The sequence below is a fragment of the Gopherus flavomarginatus genome, chromosome 21 (assembly GCF_025201925.1).
Source record: "Gopherus flavomarginatus isolate rGopFla2 chromosome 21, rGopFla2.mat.asm, whole genome shotgun sequence".
In the NCBI taxonomy this organism is placed as follows: domain Eukaryota; kingdom Metazoa; phylum Chordata; order Testudines; family Testudinidae; genus Gopherus; species Gopherus flavomarginatus.
This window is the reverse complement of record NC_066637.1, coordinates 11,051,142-11,076,694: the sequence shown is the minus strand read 5'-3', so window position 1 is coordinate 11,076,694 and position 25,553 is coordinate 11,051,142. Positions and strand designations below refer to the sequence as shown.

General features: G+C 44.9%; 2 protein-coding genes across 3 annotated transcripts in view; both read right to left on the bottom strand.

Annotated features, from left to right (window-relative positions):
* Nucleotides 1-509: 509 nt before the first annotated feature.
* RBP7 (retinol binding protein 7) lies at nt 510-8,095 on the bottom strand. The gene is made up of 4 exons (XM_050931897.1): nt 7,982-8,095; nt 3,812-3,990; nt 3,337-3,438; nt 510-650 (listed from the first exon to the last, which is right to left on the bottom strand). Exons 1-4 carry the CDS (start codon nt 8,052-8,054, stop codon nt 600-602), a joined length of 405 nt encoding a protein of 134 aa, XP_050787854.1. The 5' UTR covers nt 8,055-8,095; the 3' UTR covers nt 510-599.
* A 4,749-nt stretch (nt 8,096-12,844) lies between these two features.
* The window catches only part of NMNAT1 (nicotinamide nucleotide adenylyltransferase 1), a 32,030-nt gene continuing 19,321 nt past the window's right edge, over nt 12,845-25,553 (bottom strand). For both annotated transcript variants that reach the window (XM_050931441.1, XM_050931440.1), the window contains 3 exons: nt 18,784-18,967; nt 17,920-18,065; nt 12,845-16,757 (listed from right to left, as the gene is read on the bottom strand). In XM_050931441.1, the coding sequence (XP_050787398.1) occupies nt 16,345-16,757; nt 17,920-18,065; nt 18,784-18,967 (743 nt within the window). In that variant the 3' untranslated portion in view covers nt 12,845-16,344. The remainder of the gene's footprint in view (nt 16,758-17,919; nt 18,066-18,783; nt 18,968-25,553) is intronic.

The window sequence follows — 25,553 nt, the reverse complement described above, 5'->3', positions numbered from 1 at the left end:
GAGTCCTGTGGCACCTTATAGACTAGCAGAAGTATTGGAGCATAAGCTTTTGTGGGTGAAAACCCACTGTGTCAGCCAGTTTTGTTCCTTTCAGGACATTGTTACACTCCTCAAAAAGGAGGAAGTACTTCTACTGAAGTAACTGAAATGGTGGCCTCAACTACATGAACTGTTATGTGGACCCTCTGCACTGCTATAGGTGGTATAAGCCATGGTAATTTGACCTTCCCAGTATAACAACTGGTGATTTGATATTATCTTGACCTTTTGAATCCATAGGAGACTTCTAGATGTCTGTGGGGATGCTGGCATAGTTCTGAGGGTTAGATGGGGCTTGAGTTACTGGACAGCCTCCCTTTCTTACACCCCCCAAATGACAGCAGTACAAGTCAGACAAGATAGTTCAAGTGTTTATTAAGAGCAGAACTGCGGACAGTTACATCTTCTCCTGATCAAGTACAAAAACAGACATGCCTGATCAAGAGATGCTTAGTATTGACCTACAGAAATCTAGAAACCCATGTACATAAAGAAACCGGTTCCATAAGGTCTGCTCAGTACTGATGTGTTTTTCAAGTGTCAGTCAAGGCTGGACTAAGTCAAGCTCTCTTGTAAACCTGTTTGCATACTTGGTCCTCACAGCGGAGCTCCTAACAAGGAGAGAACACAAATGTTATTTAACTTGTGTAACAAGAGTCATCCTGACAGGTACTTGTCAGGTTGAATTGGCTTAAAGCAAGTCATGGTGAGCATCATGTAGAGCTTGTGCTGTTGCTGTCTCTCTGCAACTAGTACCCACACACGTTATGGTTCCACTGTGCTCTACAGTGGGTTATGGCAAGCAGGATTCCAGAGCACACTGCAATTCAAAAGTGGCTCCAGTGCAAAATGCAGCATTCATGCTCATTGCTAATCATCCCCACTTCATTCTGCCCCTGCACATGGAAGCTGGAGGGGGGCCATGCCATTGCTTCCAGGAGCTGTGCGGACCAGCCCTCCTGTCCCTGCTCCCCAGTGGGAGCTTGAGGGCCAGATTAAAATGGCTGGCAGGCCAGATCTGGCCTGTGGGCAGTAGTTTTCCCACGCCATACTAGGGCAAGGCCCCATGCATTTATGCTGCAGCTGCCTGGGACTCTAGGGCTGTTACCTACTACAAATATGACTAGAAACTGACTTTAAACAGAAGTGAAGAGTGACACTGTCTAGTCATTTTTTTTTTAATGACAGCTGGGGTTAGCAATACTATGAATCAGCCTCATAAAAAATGATTAGCTTTAAAAATGTGTAAAAGATTTGGTGGTTTTATTTATATTCTGTTTTGAGCCTTTACAGTGCACTGGCACCACATTTTGAAGTTGTGGCTGTGGGGAAACAAGAGCTAGAAATTTAACTTCTTTAAGAATGAAGACTGAAGTCACAGCCACTTGACTCCAGGAGTCTGTGCTTTAAGGATAACAATAATCATGAGATTTGGCAACACTGCCTTCTCTTTAGAGACTAGTCACTTTCCAGAAGGATCTTAAACACTGCAGTTCTTGAGTTATTCTCCTGTGAAAACTCTATTTAAAACCAAACACCAAGACAACTCCACATTTTAAGTTCAGGGGAAAAAAATTGAGACTTGAGTTGTCAGGTCCACTGCACACAGGAAAGGAAAAGCACAAGCGCTCTGGACAGTTCTTCCTCTTGAAAGGAAGTTGGAGGGTCAAGTCTTCTAAACAAATCAGATAAAACTATTGCCATCAGTGTCTCCGCTCAGATATTAACATCTCAGTGAACATCTCAGGTCAACAACTATACACTTCATACTTAAGTATCTGAGCCATTTTATCCAGAGTTACACAACATTTACCCCTGCTAGGTGCCTTTGAAAACCTGGCTTTTAGTCTGTGTGTCTAGGGTGACCAGACAGCAAGTCTGAAGTTGGGACAAGAATGGAGGTTAATAAACACCTATATAAGAAAGCCCCAGAGATCAGGATGGACCCTATAAAAATTGGGGCATCTGGTCACTCTAGGGTGTTCCCCAGTGCCTTATCTGTACAATGGGAATAACAGCACCGCTTTACCTGACTGTGGGGCTGTGATGTGAGGTATTCTAATACCATGGTGATGGGGACATTTAAGTACCACAGGTAGAGTGGAAATTTCTCTACATCACTGCTATCCCTTCCCTGGGTTTTGGCCCACTCTTCCCACCTACCCCCACCTCTTTTCTGAATGTAAACTTGGCTCAGAGGGCTTGGCTCATAAGAAATAGAGTCCCCTGCATTCTCTTCAATGTGTGCCCCCCGCAGAGTTTTACAGGTTAATCTAATGCAGGGTGGCAAACTTGTGGCCTTTCAGAAGTTAATATGCTATTCCTTGTATAGGCAACAACTCTGAGGCTGGAGCTATAGGTGCCAACTTTTCAATGTGCCTGGGGTGCTCTGTTCAACCCCTGGCTCTGCCACAGGCTCTGCCCCCACTCCACCCCTTCGCACTCCCTCCCTGAGCTTACTGTGCCCTTGTTCCTTTCTGTGCCCTCCCCCCAGCCTCCTGCATGACACAAGACAGCTGATCAAGGGGGTAGGGAGGCACTGATTGGCAGGGCTGCTGGTGGGTGGGAGGCACTAAGATTGCAGGGGAAGCTGATTGGGGCTACAGACTTATTTCTGTGACTCTTTGGCAATGTACATTGGTAAAATTCTGACACTTTCTCAGGAGAAGGTTGGCTGCCTTGTGCCAGACAATCCTCATCTTGCAGAGGTCACTTGGTCTTTTGAGGACTGGAGTGGGTGGGGAGGGCAGAATACTACCCTGAGAACTAATGGAGCAAGTGAAGAGGGTGGAAGTTTACATATATTTCTCTTCCAAGGCTTATATAACCTTCTTGCACTGCTTGAAGTGGGGAGTCTAGTAGCTCTTAATATTTAGTGTTATATTCTAAGTAGTCTTTTGTCCCTGTTGCAATACCCAGAGATAGACACTCAAACAATAAGGTGGATAGACAAGAGTACCAACTCTAGAAGAGGAAGTTCAGGAATGCCAAGCCCAGGTACAAGATTGAGACTGAAAAGAAGTCAGATATTTTGATACTGAAATGCTTCCAAGCCATTTTCAGAAATCTACTATAGGAGACATCTCTTCTCCTTGATAGTAGAGTCCTTGCCCTCTGTACCAGCCACATGTATGTAGATTCTCTTTATTTCCTGGTAATGTTTATGTTAGTAAACCCTAGCAGCCACTGCACAGAGAATTGCATGGGAACATATCAGTTAACCCAAATCAAAGCAGCAGTATAGATCCCTCATGCAGAGCCACAAAGTTAATTCACAATTGGAATCTAACTAAATACCAGATATAGCTCATCGCCTTCAATCCAATGAGTCCAGCCCCTGTTTTTCTTGTCACCAGTCTGGACACAAACAAGCTTGTCCTTGTCCCAGGTAACCACACTCTGCATTTGAGAGAGAGAGAGAGAGAGAGAGAGAGAGAGAGAGAGAGAGAGAGAGACACACACACACAGACAGACACTTAACTTTAGTCTTACACCACATTATTGTAGCCCCTCTCCCTTACCAGGGTAAGTTGCTCCCCACAGTTAGTGCTTCTACATCATGCTCTGTAGGAAGTGGGCTACCTTAAATCTCACATTATGCCATTGAGTAAACAAGCAGTTCCTACCCCCACCTCTCAAAAAAAATTGAGGTTTCCTTCAATAAGAGTTTGAGAACAACATTTAGGTCTCAAAATTAACAATTCATCTTTGGTCAGTTAAAGCAGTTTGGTGGATTTTTGCCTTGTGATTTGAGCAAGTACAGCTTTTTTACCTTGCATTTTCTATGATCTAGGCCTTTATTGTCTTCCTCAAACTCCTCTCCAATTTTGAATTGGACAAAGTAACTTCTGAAAGTGCTGGTGGTTTGGATGGAGAATGAATCACCTTCCTGTTCAATCACCTTCTGTGGCTTCAGCATTTTTGCTATCTTGCGAGTTGCAAAGTCAATACCTTAGGAGAGATTCAACATCATGAATTTTTTTGGTACTTGCCAGCCTACCAGACCCAGGCTACACTAATCAGTGCTGCCCACAAGAGTGCTTCCTAGAGCCAATCCAGGTTTGGGTGCTGCTAGTGCAGCTCTATGTTGGAGGTACATGAAAGGCCCTTTCTCTCAGGCAGTTGTCTTCAACAATGTTTCTACCTAGTATTTTACTCTTTCACAAAGATGAACTACACTATGCAGTCTAACTCCCAAGCTAGGTTGCTGGGATTTTATTAGCCTGGTACAGGAGAGAGATTCTCAACTAGATGGTTCACCTTACACTATTGGTGAGTCAGAGTAGTGTGCCAGTGCTGGCACAGGTGTTGACTAAATTGACTTCTGGTTTAGTAGTACAACCCAATGGATGCTACTGCTGGGTTGGAAGCTAAGGTAAAGTCTGGCCTATACTTAGTTATGCTAACCCAGCTAAAGTTGACAGATGATATCTGCATGTGTAATAAAAAAATAAATCAGAATTTGGTCCTATAGAGCTTCCTAACTGTGGAGTCAGAGCTCTCCATGTTATTGGTTATTCCTTTGTTACAAGGAACTGTTCACATCTCCCTGCCCAGAGTATGCAAGATGTACCCACTGTAGCTTAGACACCTATTATGTAGTGTTATTTGCTCCATTAAGGAGCTGTTTAGCCTCACCCGTTTGTCTTTTGGATGATTACCAGTATAATGTTTTCCCTCACACATGTAGGATTTATAATCAGTAGAAGGCAAGGGGCTGTCAAAAGCAGAGAGTTAAATGCTTATGGTTTTGGCAGCCAAACCAAGCCACTTAGCCATTCGGTTGAGTAGTTCAAAGAATAATCTTGCATTTTGAAGGTAAACTGTGTCTGTCCTTGCTCTTTAAAGAGAGAGGGCACTACTGCTACCCATGCTCCATAGGGAAAGAAATTTAAGGATTCTTAAGTAGTTTTAACTGTTCACGTTACAGGACCATTACCAGGCTGATGGTTTAAACTCAAACCATTTCCAGGGACTGCCAATTCCCATGCAGCAGCTGCTGATCAGTAGTGAGTCTGCAAGACTAGACTCATTTCATATGGTGCATGAGACCACTAGCCAATGACTATTGCCACTGGCAAGGGCCTGTATCCTTGAGCTGTTAGTTCAGAACACTACATGCATTAGTGTTTAAGTTTACTGGCAATGGAGACATTCAGCTCAAGCTAACACTCCCAACAATGTTTCTTCTTCATATGATCTTTTTAAGACAGACATTTGTTTCTGTACATGCCACATGGTCTGGGAGTCAAGACATGGCCTCCCAATTTCATGCTCAGAATACAAACTCTTTAGAGAAGGAGAGCCACAATAAGTCTTCCATTTCTACCAAGTGTAGACAGTTCAAGTATTAGTTCTCTGCTGACTAGGAACAGTGCAGTTGGCATGGTTCACATGAAGCTCAGATAGCTTCACATATATGACCTGTTGCTTTGGTTATATTCAAGCATCCCAGGCTGAAGACATGGTCTGTCACCACATCCAAGATAAAAAACTCACAAACCCAATAAGTCGATTAGATGGTCATGTTTATACATACCACCACTTTTCAATGAGTTGTCCTTAAGTAGAAGGGTTAACTCTGCACTAGTATTATATATTGCTGATCATGATGCTGCAGCATTTGACCATGTAACTTTAGATATCAGAAGCAATGTAGAAAAACTGCAATACCTTTATACATCTTATGGTTAGAAGTTGAAAAACTAGTGTGTTAGTATCCAGGCTTTTCTCAGCAGCATCATTCAAGTTATTTTTTGGAAGCTATGTCCCATCATCCACCCTAGCCCTTGTTCTATGCTGTGGTAAAATTTCAGTTTCTAATTCTGTTGCTTAATTTTTTTGCAGTGTCATCCTCCCAGCAATCAGTTGACCTAGTTTTCTTCCCATGTCCTTGTAACCCATACTAGAAACAGCAAACTAGAATAAAAAGGAGGAAAAAAATCTTTTTGCAATAAAGGCAGAGAATCCCAGTAAGATTACTCTGCTGCAACAACTTCCTGGAGCCATTTATTGCAAGGGTGATTTCAACTCACTTCAGCACAACTTGGCTTTAATAAGTCTTTTGGGAGCAGCCATGACATTTAACTCAGCTGCTCCTCAGCATTTCCTCTTCAGAGAGAGAGAAGAAGAACTCCCATTCATCAAGGGGATTCATGCAAGTGTCTACTCCCCTATTTAGGCAGGGTGAGCATTAATTGGCAGGTTTTAGAGTGGTACCCATGTTCATCTGTATCAGCAAAACAAGGAGTCCTTGTGGCACCTTAGAGATGAACAGATTTATTTGAGCATAAACTTGTGTGGGCTACAACCCACTTCATCAGATGCAGGGAGTGGAAAAAACATCTTTTCATGCATTTATACCTGCTCCTGTGAGTGGTCGTACCAAGTGTGAGGTCAGTCTAACAAGACAATTTCATTAACAGCAGGATACCAACGAAGGAAAAATAACTTGAAGTGGTAATGAGAGTGGCCCTTTTCAGACAGTTGACAGGAAGGTAGGAGTAACAGTAGGGGAAAATTAGGTTTAGGTTTTGTAATCATCGAACCACGCCCAGTCTTTATTCAGGCCTAATCTGATGGTGTCCAGTTTGCAAATAGTTTATCTATTGGCAGTTTTCCTATAGGATAGGAAATAGGATGTTAAGACCAACACCAAGCAATATATTTAAGTTGCATGCATAACTGTTGGAAAGAGTCAGGGCCATTCACCACACTTCTGACATCTTAGGCGTTTACAAAAAAACAAGTTTCCCAGATTTGTTACAGGTTCTAAAGGCACAGCCTACATTTGCTGTTACAGTACAAGAGTATTATGGCACTGAGACCCTTTCTAGTTCCTCTCCCACATTCTCCTTGTTATTGCATATAATTGGTCTGTCCCCATTATTATCAGCAGTTCAGATGTTAAGTTTCAACAGTTAAAAAGGGTGAGAACATCTGTTCTAGGTTCTTTTTCAGGCCCTCCCCCAACATGCTGTAAAAACTCCATGGCCCACCTGCACCACAACTGCTTTTCTGTATATAAAGACAAGGCCATTGTTAGGGGGTAGCAAGGCAGGCAATTGCCTGGGGCCCCCATACCACAGGGGCCCCTACAAAGCTACATTGCTCAGGCTTCAGTTTCAACCATGGGTGGTGGGGCTCAGGAACTGGGGCTTCAGCTTCCTGCCTTGGGCCCCAGAGAGTCTAATGCTGGCCCTGCTTGGAAGCCCCCCTGAAACCTGCTCACATCTCCCACCCCCACCAGTTGAGAATCACTGACCTAAAGCATGCCAGAGAAAGGACCACTAAAGAGGATATGCTCATCATTCTATTTAGGGTCACCACAGTTAAAAAGTGATTTTGCAGCAGTGGTCTGCTAGACTCAGCTCTTGCTGTATTAGAGGACTGGCATTTAAACAGATATTTAGCAACAAGGAAGGTCAAGGACATTGTCACTGACAGAAAAAGTGAGAGTACCTTGTAGCTTCCTTGTAGCCCTAGTAAGGATGTAGAAGATCTTATTGTGGGGGAGCACTTCTAAAAAAAGAATCTTATTCTTGCAAATAACTAACATGCATATTAAAAAAAAAAGTGAGAATAGTGAGGGGACACAGCTGAAGAAATCCCTCCCTCCCCCAAAGTAAAGCAACACTGCTAAGTCCCCATGAGAAAGACCAACCAAGGACAGATATCAAGTTTCACTACAGGGAGCAAAAACTCCTGAAACTAACAGCATACTATTTATTAGTTACAATGTATCCCACACCATACACTGATCAGGCAGGCCAGTGAGGGACTAGCCCTTTTTTTGCCTATAGTGAGTAAAGAAAGGGGGAAGTTAGATCTTCCTACAAGGAGACAATAATTGCCCCCTCTCCCCACACAGAGAAGGAAAACTTCAGCTAGGTTTTAGCAGAGTTCAAACCCCTGTGCATAGAATTCTATCATTTTCACCTACCCAACGCCAGCATGTAACCTTCAAAATTGTCACTGCTCACAAGGTTCCAGGTGCCACTGAAGTCTACAGGCATGGTTAGGCTGCTAGAGCAAAAACCCCAAAGGGAAGTGCACACTGACTACACAGAAAGGACAAAGAGAGTAGCTCCCACCTAAGCCCTATATGAGGGGAATTGTGGGAGGGGTTACAGCTGCAGCCTTGTTCGTGGGGGTATGCCACTGGCCAAACAAGAAGTGGAAGAGGGGGTGGAAGTACAATTAGCTTCAGCTGGGATTGGAGGGGAAAGTTCACACTGTCTGAAATCTTTGTGTGGAGCAAATGTTACTGGCCCATGAGTCACAGTGGAGAAACGAGTGAATAGTTTAACCTCTTCATGGTCACTCCCTGCCCCCATCAGTTTAAGAGGGGAATCAGGGACAGATTTTGTAGTTAGTAAGTGAGGGACAGTGCAGGTGCATCAGATCCAGGCTCCTAGGTTGGAAACCTACATGAGTCTGGAGAAAGTTAATCTCCTTATTATGAATATGACATGCTAATAGAGGTACAAAGGACTGATCCATATGCTGTGCATGACCTTATATCAGGGGGAGGAAGGTGACCTCCTTGCCACAGTATTAGAAACTACAGTGCACATTCCTTTTGTTTCTGAATTATGCCAAAATAATTACATTAACGCCTTTCCTCAATGTCTGGATGGGAATAGAAGGCAGTATAGTGTAGCGGTTAGAGCAAAAAAAATGGCATCTGATTCTGGTTCTTGGCTCTACAGTGAATGACCTTGATCATGTAACCTCTGTGTTTCTCAGTTTCCTCTTCTGTGTTCTCAGACCTTTTTATGCTGTGAATTATGACCAAGACAAGCTGGAATCCAGCTGTGTTGCCAATGTGCACAGTGATTGCAGTAGCTTTGGTCACCACTTTTCTTGCTCAAATCCTTTCTCTGTTCTCAGTCTGGGAACACTGTCAGATGGGTAGTGGGTCTAGTAGTCAGAGCAAGAAAATGGAAGTTGAGAGACCTAGATTTAATTCACAACTCTGTCACTGAATTTCTTTGTAACTGTGCTTCAGTTTCCCATATGAGAAATGTGAATAGTAATGTCCATATTTGAAAAACACTTTAAAACCCTCAGAAATAATAATTAATAATACAAGTATAAAGTGCTGTCTTGTATATAGATAGAAGACATGACCTGCAAGTTCTTTAATACATACAAAGCCTGATCAAGTAAAGGGAATGCACAAGGTAACATGGATATGTTGAATAATTCATCCCTGTGATGCTACATCAAATGCCACATATGGAGGTACAGAACATAAGGATTAGAGCAGAGGGTGATTTCAGTAGAGAATTTCCTGTCTTCAAGTGGAGGAAGAGGGATAGAGTGCAAGGAATCCTTTCTCCTTAGGTGGTGGGACTTTACCTTTTTCAGTAACTAAAGTAATCAGTACTCTGCTAAGCAAGTGCTTCTGCATGGAAAGGGGAATGTGAGTCCAGGCATGTAGTAATTGACTGACCTTCGGAGAATGAAGATGATGGAAGCCCTTACCCGTTTTACATGTGGAAATGAGGTGATTCTAATATTTGGCTTCCTTTATTTTTCTATTGTGAAGTGACCTTTCTCCATTGTGTATATAAATAAAAGCCAGGAGGCAGTATGGTCTAGCACAGTGTTTCTTTTCAGGTTATCAACTTCTTATTCAAAGCAAAAAACTGTTCATGACCACCTTACATTTACTGTGAGTATAAAACATGAGTTATAACAATAAGCCTATACTATTTGTGTGTGTTTTGATACGTTTGACCTTGAAGTATAGGACTGTATAGGGAGCAAGATTTTCTTTACTTTAGATTGACATTTTTATTACAACATCTTGCAACTCCTCCTACTTCCCCCTGAGGGTCACAGCCTATTGGTTGAGAAACTCTAGTCTAGTAATCACTAGTGGATTAAGAATAAGGCTAGGAGCTCCAGAGTTCACCAAAGATATGTGTATGGGAAAGTGTCACGGAGTCACCAGGCCATGCTCTGGAACTGCTCTCCACCAAGCCAGTCAGGACTCTGGGGAGCCTCCTCTCCCTTGGAGCAGACTTGTTCAGGGCAAGAAGCTCACACGTCTTCACCTCCTGGGTCTCTCCTTGGAGCATTCAGCATCCTCTGCCCCTCCATGTGCTTCCCACAGTGAGTCACCCCAGCGGGGTCCTGGGGAAGCCACAGGATCCTGCACCCCCACTTTGCAGTCAGACGTGACTCTCAGCCAGCCAGTAAAACAGAGGTTTATTCGATGACAGGAACAGGGTCTAAAACAGAGATTGCAGGTACCGTGAGCCAGACCCCTCAGCCGGGTCCATTCTGAGGGGCACTGAGCCAGACCCCCACATCTGCACTTCACTCCTCATCCCCAGCCTGCTCCAGACTCCAAAACCGCCTCCAGCCCCTCCTCTCTGCTCAGCCCCTTTCCCGGGCCAGGAGGTCACTTGACCTCTTTGTCTCCAACACCTTCAGCTGGCACCTTTGCAGAGAAGGGGCCCAGACCATCAGTTGCTAGGAGACAGAGTGCCAGGCATTTAGGTGCACTGGCCCTTTGCTCTGTAGCAATCACACACCCTTATTCCACCACCTAGATACTTAAGAACTGCACAGGGGACACTGAGGCACCACCACAGCATTCAGAGAAAACATTATGAACATTCCCAGTTTGCCACAGAAAGATAATTTTACTGTTGTGCCTCAGTTTCCTCATCTGTAAAATGAGGATAACAATATTTTCCCTATTTCTGAGATGTGTTCTGAGGATTACTTTAGTCACAGGTGTGAGGTATTCAGATGCTATAGCGGTGAGCACCACAGAGGAACCTATAAATATCTGAAAGAAGAAAAATTATGTGACTTTTAAACTTTAACCCAGACTGTGCTGCTGCTGTAGCAAAAAAGAATGGTGAAATTGACATTTATATTAGTCAGAATCTTGAATGAGGAAACAGTCTCAACTACTATATTTATTTAGCTGCTGCTGAATTGAGAGCCAGGATTTCACAAACCTGGTTTCAAAACTCTGACCACATTTCTGGAGCTAACAATTGTTCCTACTTGACCCATGTGACCATGGAAGTAGAATACTGGGATACCAAGGCATTCTTCCTCTTCTGAAAATGGTATTTTTCTCTAGCATATAGTCTAACAGGGAATTACCCAGACAAACAATTTGTAGTTTATAAAATATTTCCCCCCAGTCAAAGAGTTAAAATCTACATATAAGTTATTAAGTGGTCAATGTAGGAACCGAAAAGGGCTCTGTTCTTGCTTCTTAGAAAGATAAACGCTGCATAGATGGATCATGGGTTATTTTGGCATAATCCTTCCAGGCATCTCTCCCACAATAAGGAGGGTTCAGCTGGGTCACTGCTTGGAAGGGCATAAGGCCCAGATCCTCACTGGTATTTAGTCTCCTAACCTCCATGGAAATCAATGGAAGTTAGGAGCCTAAATACTTTCAAGGATCTGGGCTTAAAATATTATGGTGATGGGTGCTGCGTAAGAACAGATAGGAAACTTCTAGAGAAAACTGACATCGTGTAGAAAGTTATGCTAATAGTTCAGTAGGTGGAGCTCTTCCCTTTAAATCGGTACCAAACTATAAGCCTAGGTGTAGAGGCTATACTGCTTGAATTGCCAGCTTTAAGATGAGACATAAAAAAGTATCCTTTACAATTGAGCTCATTATGGATCCCATGGAGATTTTTGTAAGCATAGCCCAGAGTGCTGGCCAAATTCCAGTAGGAGTCATTTAATTCTGCCCCATAAATTCCCCTGTAGTTTCAAAGTTCTATAGTGTTGCTGTGCACAGCTAGGCAGATGTTAACATTCCACCATGGAGAAAGCAGCATTTCAGTATTAGATAAAGTGATTCCAAGCAGACATATTGTTTGTAAAATATTTTAAGCTTCTTCTGGATGGATGAAATGTGTAGTATAAACATAATATTCTCATAACACAGTACAGCTGAGAACAATGAATAATTCATCTGACAAATGTAGCCTTTTTATCCCTCTTGCAGTACATCTGTGAACAGATTATAATTCCTGTAAATGTATTTGTTCTTTGAATTTATTCAGTGAACTGGATTATTTGTGTGAATACTAGATTTTCAATATTTTTGGGGTCTTTTAGGGCTGGTCAGCATTTGAAAATTTTACTCATATAACTTTTTAGGTTAGGGTGTGATATTTGTATTAAAATTGTTATACTTGTATAACTCCATGTGGACACAGAGTTATGTATAAAAGTGACTTATACTGGAGGAGTAGTTATTGCCCTGCCTATACAGGAATAGCAATATAGCTCTCAATTTGGCAACTTCTCGGAAAGATGACATCTTTAATAGTTCAACACAACAGTGTCACATTTTGTCTGATATCATGTTTTAATGTGGGATCATTTTGCCCAGAGGCAAGAATGCAACCCACTGACCCATACTCACTAGCTACATCTCTGTTGTTGTGGGGAAGATAGCTATTCTAAAAAGCCCTAATAGCTAGAAAATTAATGATAAAAATGCCACATCTAGTCTCATTGAAGTCAACAGGAGTTTTGCCATTGATTTTATTGGGACCAAGATTGGGTAATCAAAGTAGAAATTGATGCTGTGTTGGTTTGTGGGTTCTAGTGGTACAATAGAAAAGAATGATCAGTTTTCACAATAGAACTATGACTCCAGTCCAGCAAGCTGCTCTGCATAGGCAGACTGTTTCACCCATGCAGAATCCCATTGCTATAGGTGATACCCTGTGGAAAAGCTTCTAAGATTTAGGCTAAACTAGACATTGATTAATTTTATCAATGCTAAACAAATTAATACACTTGCTTATCACCAACATTTTTATTTAAACACCTATTACACATAACTGCATCAAAGACCAGCAAAATATAACATGTGTAGACCAGGCCACTACAGAGCATTCTATTTAGTGCACAATGCTTCTCTTGAATTATATAAATAAATTATCACAAAACACACTGGCATCATGATTTACAAAGTAAATCTCAGACTTAAAGTGCAATTTTACTCTGAAAGGTAACTATAAACAGCACTCTCTCACAGAAAATATCTGTTCTGCTTGTGTATTCCGGGTCACATCAGATGACTTTAATGACTAAACTACATCTTTATTGCTTTTTATTCCTGTCAGCCCTGCAGAACCAACATAGCTGAGAGAGAGAGAGAGAGGTGAATTCTGTTCTTTCCTGGGCATTATCAGTAGAATTGTTTACTAAAATTCCAATCTGTTAGCCCAGTTAAGGCAGTGGGACTGCCCAAATGTCACTGATTTGGCCTACAGTATCTTTATTACCCATGATGATGCGTGAGCTACAAAGAACCTAGCTTGACTATCAAAGTCCAAGGTGAGTTTGCATAGCTGCCAGTGAGAAACAAACATTTTTAATTATAAACAGATCACATTTGATCTCGAAATCATTGAGAAGAAATAAACATGGAACCTCTTAGTGCCAATTTCAGTCATGTTTCAGAGTCAGAAGTGCACTTTAAGGTAATGTGCTCACTTTATCACAAAGATTTTTTTTAAATACAGTATACATGCTCTGAAGAAACCAATGGTTGCAAACTGGAACTAGCAGCAGCACACAGAGGCTCTAAAGCATACATTAATTCCAGCATTTTTGTGTACATGTGGAGATGCCATGCATTGCTCACCTTGTCCAGAGCACTGAGAATCTCAGGTTCTGATAGCACATCTGATCTGGTCAGTATGACAGACCACTGTTGTGGAGGATGCAGTTCAACAGTTCTCATACTATCTGAATAATAGCTCCTCAAGCCCTGTAACTTTTGATAAGGCACTTAATTCACACACAAAATGGAGAGAGAGGAGTGTAGAAATCATCAGCATGACATTTATAGGGTTGTTCTAACTTACACACACAATTTGCTATGCTCACTTCAGAACCAGACTTCTAGGAAAGAAAAATTACATGTGTAGATTACATTGGAGCCCTAGTATCTCCTTACCCTTCCTCCCCTCCAGTTATAGAAATTCTGGCTCAGAAATCAAATGTCTCACAAATCTTATTCCTCATTTCAAAGAAAGGGCCCAACTGAATAATGTGCACAAAGACACTGTTCTTAACCTTTAGCCATTAAACCAGTAGCTGGGCCCAGTTTCTGAATCTGGGCTGTCCTTTCATGAAGAATAGGGTTACTCTTAGACTAAGGCAATTATTATATAATTTCCTGCTCCTGATTAGCATCAAATATTTTTCAAAGCCCTAGACCCCTGGCAGGGAAACACAGAAATAAAGTTATTCACTGCATTTATATATAAACCCAACCTAGCCTCATCCTGCTCTTCATTTAAACCACTCAGCTGTGACTATGCTGCTGGTGCTAAAATGTAAAATTATTCTAGCATGTGATTTGTAATCTTTCTTATTGTCCTTTGCTTTATGCTGTAGTTACAGTAGGAACAATATATATTTAAAATGAATCAGACTATTATATACTCCAGATTTTGGAGTATGCTAATTACTATGCAGCAGTGATAGGAGGAACTGTAACAATTTTTTTTTCATTTTCATGAGCAGACATTCCCAAGCTTTCGGTTAATACACATGACAGTGGAAGAAAGTGTAACTTTGCCTTGAAATGACTTTGTCTTTTGTTATAACACAGTAAAGTGTTCAGAACAGTTGTGTCGTTTATCACTTTACAGGTCACTCAGTTTGAACAGCCAAACTAAATAGGTTAATTTTGCTTTCTGTTTCTAGTTAATTTCACTTTCTGGTTCTAATGCACTAGTGCCTGGCCTATAGGTACACTGCAGCTTAAATTGAAATAAATTATGTCACTCAGGGGTCTGAATTAGCTACCCCTCAAGTGACATAACTTATGCTGATTTAAGTGCCAGTGTGAACAGTGCTATGTTGATGGGAAAGCTTCTCCCACTGACATAGCTGCCGCTGCTCCTGGGGGCTAGAGTAATTAAGCCCAATAGAAGAACTCTCTCCTGTCGGCTTAGAGCAGCTACACCAGTGAGCTTACAGCAGCACGCCCCTGAATGACTAAAGTTTTAGTCAAAGATATCTGTAACATCAGAGTTTGTAAAACCCCTTTTGTTTCATTTCATTATGCTCAGATGTAGGTATCAAATTGTAGCACTTAATGATTCCCCTTTAAAATGCATAATTGCAGGGCCTGCTTCTCCACTGTCTAGCATCTCTTGTTGCTGTTCATGTGCAAAGTGAGTGTAAAACAGCAGCACAGCTGAGTGGCAGCATTCTGCACCCACTTCACTCTCAATTTGCACAACTGTAAATGACAAGGTAAAGGACAATGGAGGAATCAAGCTCCTAAGGCCTTGTTTTCACTGCTAAAAAAGGTCTATTCTTAAACTTCAGGATAATGAACGAGTGTCAGCTATCCCTGAGGTAAAAACACTGAGAAGACAAGTTACTTTAGGCCTTGTCTACACTGCCACTTATAGCGCTGAAACTTTCTTCACTCAGGAGTGTGAAAAAACACACCCCTGAGCGATGCAAGTTTCAGCGCTGTAAAGTGGCAGCGTAGACAGCTCCCAGTGCTTGGAGCTGTGCTACCAGTGCTCGGAGCTATTCCCCTCACGAGGGTGGTTTTATTACAGCGCTGGGAAAGCTCTCTCCCAGCTCTGGAGCCATGACTACACAGCCACATTAAAGCGGCAGCGCTTTAATGTCGGCTGTGTAGACATACCCTTTTACTGTGAGGTAGACTAGGGCTGTGTCTACACTGCCACTTTCAGAGCTAAAACTTTAGTCGTTCAGGGGTGCGAAAAAACACACCCCTGAGCAACAAAAGTTTTAGCACTGAAAAGCGACAGTATAGACAGCACTTTATCGCCAGGAGCTGCACTCTGGGCGATAAAGCTACCACCGCTCATTTGGGGTGTTTTTTTTTAAATCACCGGGAGAGCTCTCCCCTGGTGATAAAGTGTGACTAACCTGGCCACATCACAGCGCTGCCACGGCTGTGCTGTAATATGGGAAGTGTAGACATACCCTTGGTGAGGTCAACAGAGCTGACCGTTCCTAGTTTATCTTATGGTAAAACTAAGTGCCTTGTCCTCACTGTGTTTTTACCTCAGGATAGCTCATGCATGTTAGCTAACCTGAGGTAAAACATACTTTTTTTTATTTTTTTAAGACAAGGCCTGTGCTGTACAAGCTTAAGCCCCATACGCACAAAACTCCCATTGAATTCAATGGTACTTACATATGTACAAGGGCTACAGAATCAGACTTGATTTACTAGGAGAGATTAAACATCTTCCCATGTTCAAGCATAGGGTTTTCACAGCATAAAGACAGGCTAGATTACAGTGTCTGTTCCTGCTTACACCCCCTAGCATGTTTCTGTAAAGGGGCCAGAATAACTCCAGTATTCCTGTCTTCACTTTCTGGACTATACAGGTTGTGTTTTTCAATGTAAGCCCGGACTGCATCAGGGACCAGGTAACGGATGCTCTGTCCTCTCCTCAGTGCTCTCCGGATCTTGGTGGAAGAGATGTCATTGGTGATCCACTCTTCTACCAGGTGAATGTTATTCTTGTGTTGCCATAGCGTGTCAGATTCATAGATAAATTTCTGTGCATTGTTTCCAGCTCTAGTTATGCAGACAAGGCCATGGTTTGCCACAATTTCAGTGATGTCTTCCAGCTTCCACAAGTTGGGGATTCCGAAGGACTCCAGCATGTCAGCTCCACAGAGCAGTTTCAGCTGTGGGACACCTAAAATAAGGGAATGGACGAAGGTTCAGTTTTAGCCACTGATATTTGCTGACAGCAAGGATTTAACACTTCCTCTCCATATCCTGGGTATACTGAGGTAATGGGATGAAATTAAGAAAAGGAACATTCAGACAGTGTATTAGAAAAAACATCCTGATAATAAGATTTATTAGGCTATCCACAGAATAGTCTCCAAAGGGAGCAAAAAGCACTAGAAAATATATTCTAAGGGATGAGCCTAACACTGGCCTTGTGATGAAGCAATCCACCACTGAAGATGAGACAGCTCAAGGGAGGGAGCTACAAAAGGGTTAAATATAAAAAGGTATCCTAATTTTAGTAAAACCTTACATGACATTCCAAAGGAGAAACCAAATACAAAGCTGAAGATCTGAGGAAGACGTCTGTGGACCTCGAAAGCTTGTCTCTTTCACCAAAGAAAATTTGTTTGGCTTGATAATTGTATGCCCTTCATGGGTGGCTGGTGTTAGTAGGCTCTGGCCAGAGAAGACTAAGATGGCAAATTATTTTTAAAGGATCAAAAAAACAAATTGGGGGAAAAAATCCATCATGGAAAGTTGAAAGGGGCTTATTGGCTGAAACCAAAAGGGGTGGTAAGAAACTGGCAAACTTGTTAGATCTTAGTTCATGCGGGTGCTCAGGTTAAATAGATATGAATAATAAAATTACATCTTTGTAAGAAGTAATAATCAATCTGGATGTTAGCTGGAATTTGTAAATCACGCTACTCCACTTTCATGGGGTTTTAAATTACACCCCATCCGCATTTCTGGATATACAAGGGACTTCTGGCTTATTGTCCTTCCTTTCCTCATTGAATAAAAAGAGCCTCTGACCCACAATTCCTTAACTTTAGCTGTAGTGTGACCAATCTCAGTAAACTAAATGGTTTTTCCGGTTCAGATTTCTGTGATCCTAAGAATTATTGTAAAACAAGATTACTTCACCTTGATAGTCTACTATTATGAAGGAGACCACTGATTCATGCCATAAAATCTAGATGTTTTATTTTCTTTACATTGTTCAGTAGGGAGGTCAGAACTGAGATTAATATCAGAAAAATGCTTCCCAATGGCAGATCACCATGGCCTGAAAATAAGTGTATGTTGCTATGGGGATTTTTTTCACAAACATACTCAACCTTTTGTTTCTGGACTCAGTTGATACTTTTTAGCAGGAATGTATCTATTGGCTTCCTGTTTTCTCTTTCGGCCTGGCTTTATTAGAGGTACAGCGTCCTGCAGGCTGTTAGCAGGAGTAGAAGATGCAAGTTTCTGATGATGGTATCTACAAAATAAATAAATTTTTAAAGAGTATTAAAGTTGTGCGATAGCCTAGGGAAGAGAACCACCTACTGAATCATATTTCATCACTTCCTCCTGCAGCAGCACCCTGAGTTTTTCATAGAGATCTCTTGAGAACTGCCCCAACCATGGGTTGTGAGATCTGAGTCCTGCAACTGCCAATGTGCTGGAGCTAGACGCATCAGCAATTCAGTAAGTTTATTTTTTCAATTGTACGGCATTAGAGTGACACAAACCATATGGAGAGGAAAGGTAGACACAGGAGCATCACGGGGGTGAAGGAAGATTGAAAGATAGGTATTCCTTTGAAGTTCTCACACTACTTTTAAAAGCACAGAAGAGCAGCATTGTGCATTAGCAGAGCTCAGTGAGGGAAGCATGGGCCCACTCTACTCTTGGCTCTAGTCACCATTATGAATCTCTCATTTTCTTCAATGCTAAAAAGTCATCAAAAGTAAGTAAGTAAATGATATGCCCTTGGAAATTTTACACCGTTCATAGTCTCAGCATATATGCATGGGGGCCTAATCCCTCAACCCTTATTTATGTGAAAAACTCTTGCTCATATGAATAGTCCCTTTGACTTCCAGGACTATTCATGTTATTAAGAGTTGCAGAACTGACCCTTAGCCATTTAAACCATTCCTGTCCTGATCCTACTAAAGGAATATGTGTCTTTTCAGTGTATGGCTATGCAATACCTTAGAACTTTGAGTGTCTCCAGCCATTCATTCTGGCTGCTTTCCCAGTCATCAACTTGCACCCAGTCTGAGCTTTCTGTAGCAAGCTTTGCCATGGTTACTCGGTGATTGGCGCTGATCAAACTCTTCTTCTTATATGCATCACCCACTGGGGAAATGATTCCTTTGATTACGTTGTATTTTCCTGCATGACAAACACACCCACACAAAAACATAAGGAGTGACTGAGCAGATGTCAACTTCACTGTATTGTACATAAAGTACTTCATATGCATGGTCATTATGGTCTTTAAAAGAAGATGAATGCTATTTTCCCACAGAGCTCTGTTAACCAATCTACTGGAACTGGAAAAGTGCTGTGCACTGTGGCCGATGAATGGAGCACAACTATGAAAGAGAATTTGAATCATGCTGCCAAGTGCCAAGTGTGGGTGATGCAGACTACAAAAAAGCTGGTGTGATAGTCTCAGGGTTTGGGGAGAAGAGGCTGGGACAGATTGACAATATGTCTGTGTCAAACTGTGAACTCCTTTTTGTTTTGTGGACCCCATTTTGTTTCTGGGTCTCTCTTTTGTATTATTGCCTTCGTTTTGAAGTGTGACCTTCACGTTGTATTGCAGCCTTCGTTGTGGATTGGAGGATCCATTTTGTAGCAGGGGCTTGACACCTAGTGGAATAACTATGTCTGAGAAGCAATGACAGAGCAATCAAGGGCTATCAACATTGAATGCCTCTTCCCTAGTAGAATAATGGTTTTTCTATCATTAGTGTCTTTGACTCTGAATGACAAGGGAGAAACTGTAGTCCCAAACTTACCCAGCTGGAACACATAGGGTATGTCTACATCTACAATTTTGCAGCGCTGGTTGTTACAGCTGTGTTAGTACAGCTGTATAGGGCCAGTGCTGCACAGTGGCCACACTTTGAGGCCATGTCTACATCTAAAATTTTGCAGCGCTGGTTGTTACAGCTGTATTAGTACAGCTGTATAGGGCCAGCGCTGCAGAGTGGCCACACTTACAGCAACCAGCGCTGCAAGTGGTGTTAGATGTGGCCACACTGCAGCGCTGTTGGGCGGCTTCAAGGGGTTTCGGGGAACGCGAGAGCAAACCGGGGAAGGAGACCAGCTTCGCCGCGGTTTGCTCTCGCGTTCCGCGAACCACCGTGCAAACCGCAGGGAAGGAGACCTGCTTGTTCGGGGAACGCGAGAGCAAACCGCGGCGAAGCTGGTCTCCTTCCCCGGTTTGCTCTCGCGTTCCCCGAACCGCCGAGCAAGCAGGTCTCCTTCCCTGCGGTTTGCAGGGTGGTTCGCGGAACGCGAGAGCAAACCGCGGCGAAGCTGGTCTCCTTCCCCGGTTTGCTCTCGCGTTCCCGGAACCACCCTGCAAACCGCAGGGAAGGAGACCTGCTTGCTCGGGGGTTCGGGGAACGAGAGAGCAAACCGGGGAAGGAGACCAGCTTCGCCGCGGTTTGCTCTCGCGTTCCCCGAACCACCCTGCAAACCGCAGGGAAGGAGACCTGCTTGTTCGGGGGTTCGGGGAACGAGAGAGCAAACCGGGAAAGGAGACCAGCTTCGCCGCGGTTTGCTCTCGCGTTCCCCGAACCACCCAGCAAACCTCAGGGAAGGAGACCTGCTTGCTCGGGGTTCGGGGAACGCGAGAGCAAGACGGGGAAGGAGACCAGCTTGATTACCAGAGGCTTCCTCAGGTATGCTGGGATACCTGCTTATTCCACGGAGGTCAAGAAAAGCGCTGGTAAGTGTCTATACTTGATTACCAGCGCTGGATCACCAGCGCTGGATCCTCTACACCCGAGACAAAACGGGAGTACGGCCAGCGCTGCAAACAGGGAGTTGCAGCGCTGGTGGTGCCCTGCAGATGTGTACACCTCCTAAGTTGCAGCGCTGTAACTCCCTCACCAGCGCTGCAACTTTCTGATGTAGACAAGCCCACAGCAACCAGCGCTGCAAGTGGTGTTAAATGTGGCCACACTGCAGCGCTATTGGGAGTGGTGCATTGTGGGCGGCTATCCCACAGAGCACCTCGTGTGGGAAGGGGAAGGAAGTGTGATTGTCTTTCCGCTTCCTGTTCCTGTTCCAATGCCCCGTGGTGCTTTGTTACACATTCGGAGCAGTGTGGCAGCATTGTGATTGTACAGCGCTTTTTCTGCGATTTTTTTTATAAATGGATCCTGAGCAGCTGATGACCTTATTGATGAATGTTGCCAGCACATCGCACTTGGCAGTGGAGCTATTCCTTCAGCTGCAAAATGAGAGTGAGAGCGAGAGCGACAGTGAGAGTGACAGTGAGAGTGAGGAGTCAGACGATGATATTGAATCGCCTCACTGTGAAGACAGTACATTGCTTGTGGCAGTAACAGATGTGCTCAGCTCCGTGGACCGGCGCGTTTGGGCTCGGGAAACCAGCACTCAGTGGTGGGATCAAATCGTCCTGCGATCCTGGGATGACGAGCAGTGGCTGCAGAACTTTTGGAGGAGAAAAGCCACTTTCATGGCACTGTGTGCTGAGCTCGCCCCTACCCTGCGGCGCAGGGACACGAGATTTAGAGCTGCCCTGCCTGTGGAGAAGCGGGTGGCTATTGCAATCTGGAAGCTGGCAACTCCAGACTGCTTCAGATCGGTGGCGAACCAGTTTGGAGTGGGAAAGTCTACCATTGGAATGGTGCTGATGCAAGTTTGCAGGGCCATTAATCGCACCCTGCTAAGAAGAACCGTGACTCTTGGGAACGTGCAGGACATTGTAGATGGCTTTGCAGAAATGGGGTTCCCTAACTGTGGAGGGGCAATAGATGGGACTCATATTCCTATTCTGTCACCACCCCACCTGGCATCAGAGTATGTTAATCGCAAGGGGTATTTCTCCATGGTTCTGCAAGCGCTTGTGGATCACCGTGGGCGTTTCACTGACATTTACTCAGGATGGCCTGGAAAGGTGCACGATGCACGCATATTTCGGAACAGTGCCCTGTTCAGGAGGCTGAGGGCCGGGACTTTTTTCCCAGACCGCAAGATCACAGTAGGGGACGTGGAAATGCCCACTGTGATCCTTGGAGACCCCGCTTACCCCTTAATGCCCTGGCTCATGAAACCATATACAGGGAAGCTTGACAGGAGCAAGGACCGGTTCAACTACAGGCTGAGCCGGTGCAGAATGACTGTGGAGTGTGCTTTTGGCCATTTGAAAGCTCGCTGGCGCTGTCTTTATGGGAAGCTAGATTTGATGGAAAGCAGCATCACCGCAGTTATATCCGCATGCTGCACCCTCCATAATATTTGTGAAGGGAAGGGTGAAAGATTCAGTGAGGAATGGACCTCCGAGGTTCGACGCCTGGAGGATGAGTTTGCTCAGCCAGAGAGCAGGGCTAATAGGGAGGCCCAGGAAAGGGCTTCAAGGATTAGGGATGCTTTAAGGGAGCAATTTCATGCTGAGAGCCAACAGTAATGTTTGATGCATTTGATGTGCTTTGCTTTACCTTGCTGTGTAATATTTCCCACTTCCAGCAACAATAAAACGTAGTGAAAGAAATAGAAAGAAAAAACTTTATTCAACAAACAGTACATAACAGGCAAGGGGGTAGGGTGGTGGACTGTACATTTACAGGTTTTAATATGTCCTATTTTGATCAATATTCCCTGTCTGCTGCACTTCAGCATTACTATGCTGCAGAACAGTGGGGGTGGAGTGAACAGGGTAAGAATTATAGTTATCAGGGCTGGTAGGTGATCTTATAGGTGTTGGGGGCAGCTGGGGATAATATGGAACTGGCTGCTGGAGAAAGCTGTTTTGTGGAAAGACTGGGGAACAAGGAAGAGGTCTTTGGGAGGGCTGTGCGTTACCACGGTACATATTTGTTTGCATGGCTACAAGAGACTCGAAAGACTCAGTTTGGCGAGACAGGATGCTTATCATCTGCTTTGTGGTTTTTTTGGCAGACAATTCCTTTCTCCTGCTTTCTGTTTGCCTCCATTCAGGTACACTCTTTCTCCAGTCCTGTACACTGCTTCTCCATTCATACGTCTTCTCTCTCCATTCCTCTGTATTCCTACTTTCTCTGTTGTAGTGGCTCGTAACAGACTTGATCAATTCCTCTTTTGATTTCCTAGGATTCCGTCTCAACTTCTGCAACCTACGTGAGGCCGGTGATACGGCTGCAGTAGTCAAGGTCCCTAGAAAACAGAGATAGAACCATGTAATACACAGAGGCATCATTGTTTATTATCACAGTTTGAAGGACTTTTGAGACTTTTGGTAGCATCCTTCTCACATACCTCACATAACACAGAGAGGGCAGGCAAGCTAAGTCATGGCGAGAAATGGGGTGAGTGGTTTTGCCCCGATTTCCCCTTGGGAGTGGGAATTGACCACTGGGTCACTGGGGTTTATCAGCAATGGGTACAGGGGGTAGCTGGTGTCCTGAAGAAGGGACAGTAGTGAACAGGAAGGTGGTGAGCTAGCTGCTTGAGGGGGGAGGGTTTCTTTGGTCCGCGTTCACGCCGTCCTGACGGTGAGAGGGGGGTGGAAACGCGGTGCTGGATGCCTGCTTGGATGGGGGTCGGGGAACACCAGAGCACACCGCGGGGCTGGGTGCCTGCTTGGAGGGGGGGGGTCGGGGAACACCAGAGCACACCGCGGGGCTGGGTGCCTGCTTGGAGGGGGGGGTCGGGGAACACCAGAACACACCGCGGGGCTGGGTGCCTGCTTGGAGGGGGGGGTCGGGGAACACCGGAGCACACCGCGGGGCTGGGTGTCTGCTTGGAGGGGGGGGTCGGGGAACACCGGAGCACACCGCGGGGCTGGGTGTCTGCTTGGAGGGGGGTCGGGGAACACCGGAGCACACCGCGGGGCTGGGTGCCTGCTTGGAGGGGGGGGGTCGGGGAACACCGGAGCACACCGCGGGGCTGGGTGTCTGCTTGGATGGGGGTCGGGGAACACAAGAGCACAATGCGGGGAAGGATACCTGCTTGGATGGGGGTCGGGGAACACCAGAGCACACTGCAGGGCTGGGTGCCTGCTTGGGGGGGGGGGGGGTCGGGGAACACCAGAGCACACCGCGGGGCTGGGCGGGGTCGGGGAACACCAGAGCACAACGCGGGGAAGGATACCTGCTTGGAGGGGGGGCCAGGGAACACCAGAGCACACCGCGGGGCTGCCTACGTGCTGGGAAGGGGGTGGGGGTGGGGAAACAGAGCGCCATGGGCTGGGGAACTGCGAATCTGGCGCCCTGCACTCAATTACCCCTAAACTCTCAACAGGGTTTCCTACTGCCAGACATATCACTGCTGCGTGTTACCTGGGAAGAGAGGGAGGGTCTTCTACAGGAATGTGGATACCGCCCTGGCCCCTATGCAGCTTGCCTGTGTGCAGCCATGGTCCCCCCACCCCTCGCTGCACAGTGGATCGGACGAGTTAGCCTGACTGGGACAGGGACCACGGTGGCTCTCCCGATCAATTTGAGAAAGCAAATTGCAAACGCTCTTGCAGAAACATTTCAAGAGATTACCGAGGCAGATTACAGAGACGTGATAGATCAAATCAATGGGCTATTCCACGTTTAGGCATGCATGCACGCAGCCATAACCAAAATCCTCCTCTCCCAAAACATAGAAATCTACTTACCCCGAGCACGATCCTCAGCTTCCTCCTCAACATCAGCTTCCAGCTGCTGCGACTGGCTAGCCTCCTCCGGGCTTGAGAAGAGATCCTGGCTGCATGTGTCCTGGGACTCCAGGGTGTCTCCCTCCACGCCAGTAGCCTCACTGTCTCCGTCCTCTACAACATCCCCCACTGCTCCCTGCTCTGAACTCTCCATCGTGCTCCTAGGATTCGCAGTGGGGTCACACCCAAGTATGGCATCCAGCTCCTTGTAAAAGCGGCAGGTTGTGGGGGCAGCTCCTGAGCGGCGATTTCCCTCACGGGCTTTGCAGTGCGCACTCCTCAGCTCTTTAATTTTTACCCTGCACTGCAGGGGATCCCGTTCATGGCCCCTTCTCATCAAGGACTGCGATATCTGCCCATACGTATCATAATTTCTCCTTCTGGAGCGCAGCTGTGTTTGCACAGCCTCCTCTCCCCAAACACTAATGAGGTCCTGCAGCTCTGCATTGGTCCATGCTGAGGCTCGTTTGGTGCGTGGAGGCATGGTCGCTGAGTGATTGATAGATTAATTGCACTCCACACCTGGCTGAGCAAACAGGAAGGGGATTTTTAAATTTCCCGGGGCATTTAAAGGAGGGGTTAGGTGAGCACAGGGCAGTGGAGTTTGCTTGATTACCAGAGAGGCTTCTTCAGGTATCCTGGGATACCTGCTTATGCCACGGAGGTCAACAAAAACGCTGGTGAGTGTCTACACCTGATGACCAGCGCTGGTGATCCAGCGCTGGATCCTCTACACCCGAGGCTCGACCGGGTGTACGGCTAGCGCTGCAAACAGGGAGTTGCAGCGCTGGTAGTGCCGTGCAGGTGTGTACACATCCTAAGTTGCAGCGTTGTAACCCCCTCACCAGCGCTGCAACTCTGTAGTGTAGACAAGCCCCTAGACAACAGGGAGACAGAGATTGTTTTAGAAGAGGGTTGCTTTTCTCCACAACGTGCCAGGCCATTGGCACATGCAAAATGACCAGTTAAAAGAAGTCAGCAAAAGATGCACAGTTTAAGGATGTTGATCAAACCCAGGACTCACAGGAGGGATGAGACTAGACTTTGGGTTGGCAGGTGCATTCAGGATGTTGTTGTTTTTCAAATATCTGTTAC

Bases quoted from the DNA above. Each gene is read 5' to 3' on its own strand.
- RBP7 (XM_050931897.1), bottom strand. From the start codon at position 8,054: ATGCCTGTAGACTTCAGTGGCACCTGGAACCTTGTGAGCAGTGACAAT. The intron at 3,439-3,811 runs GTAAAAAAGCTG...TCTCAAATGCAG, and splicing joins TAGATCATAGAAAATGCAAG to AGTGTGGTTACCTGGGACAA. The intron at 651-3,336 runs GTATTTAGTTAG...TCTCCTTGTTAG, and splicing joins AAGGCGATGAGCTATATCTG to GAGCTCCGCTGTGAGGACCA.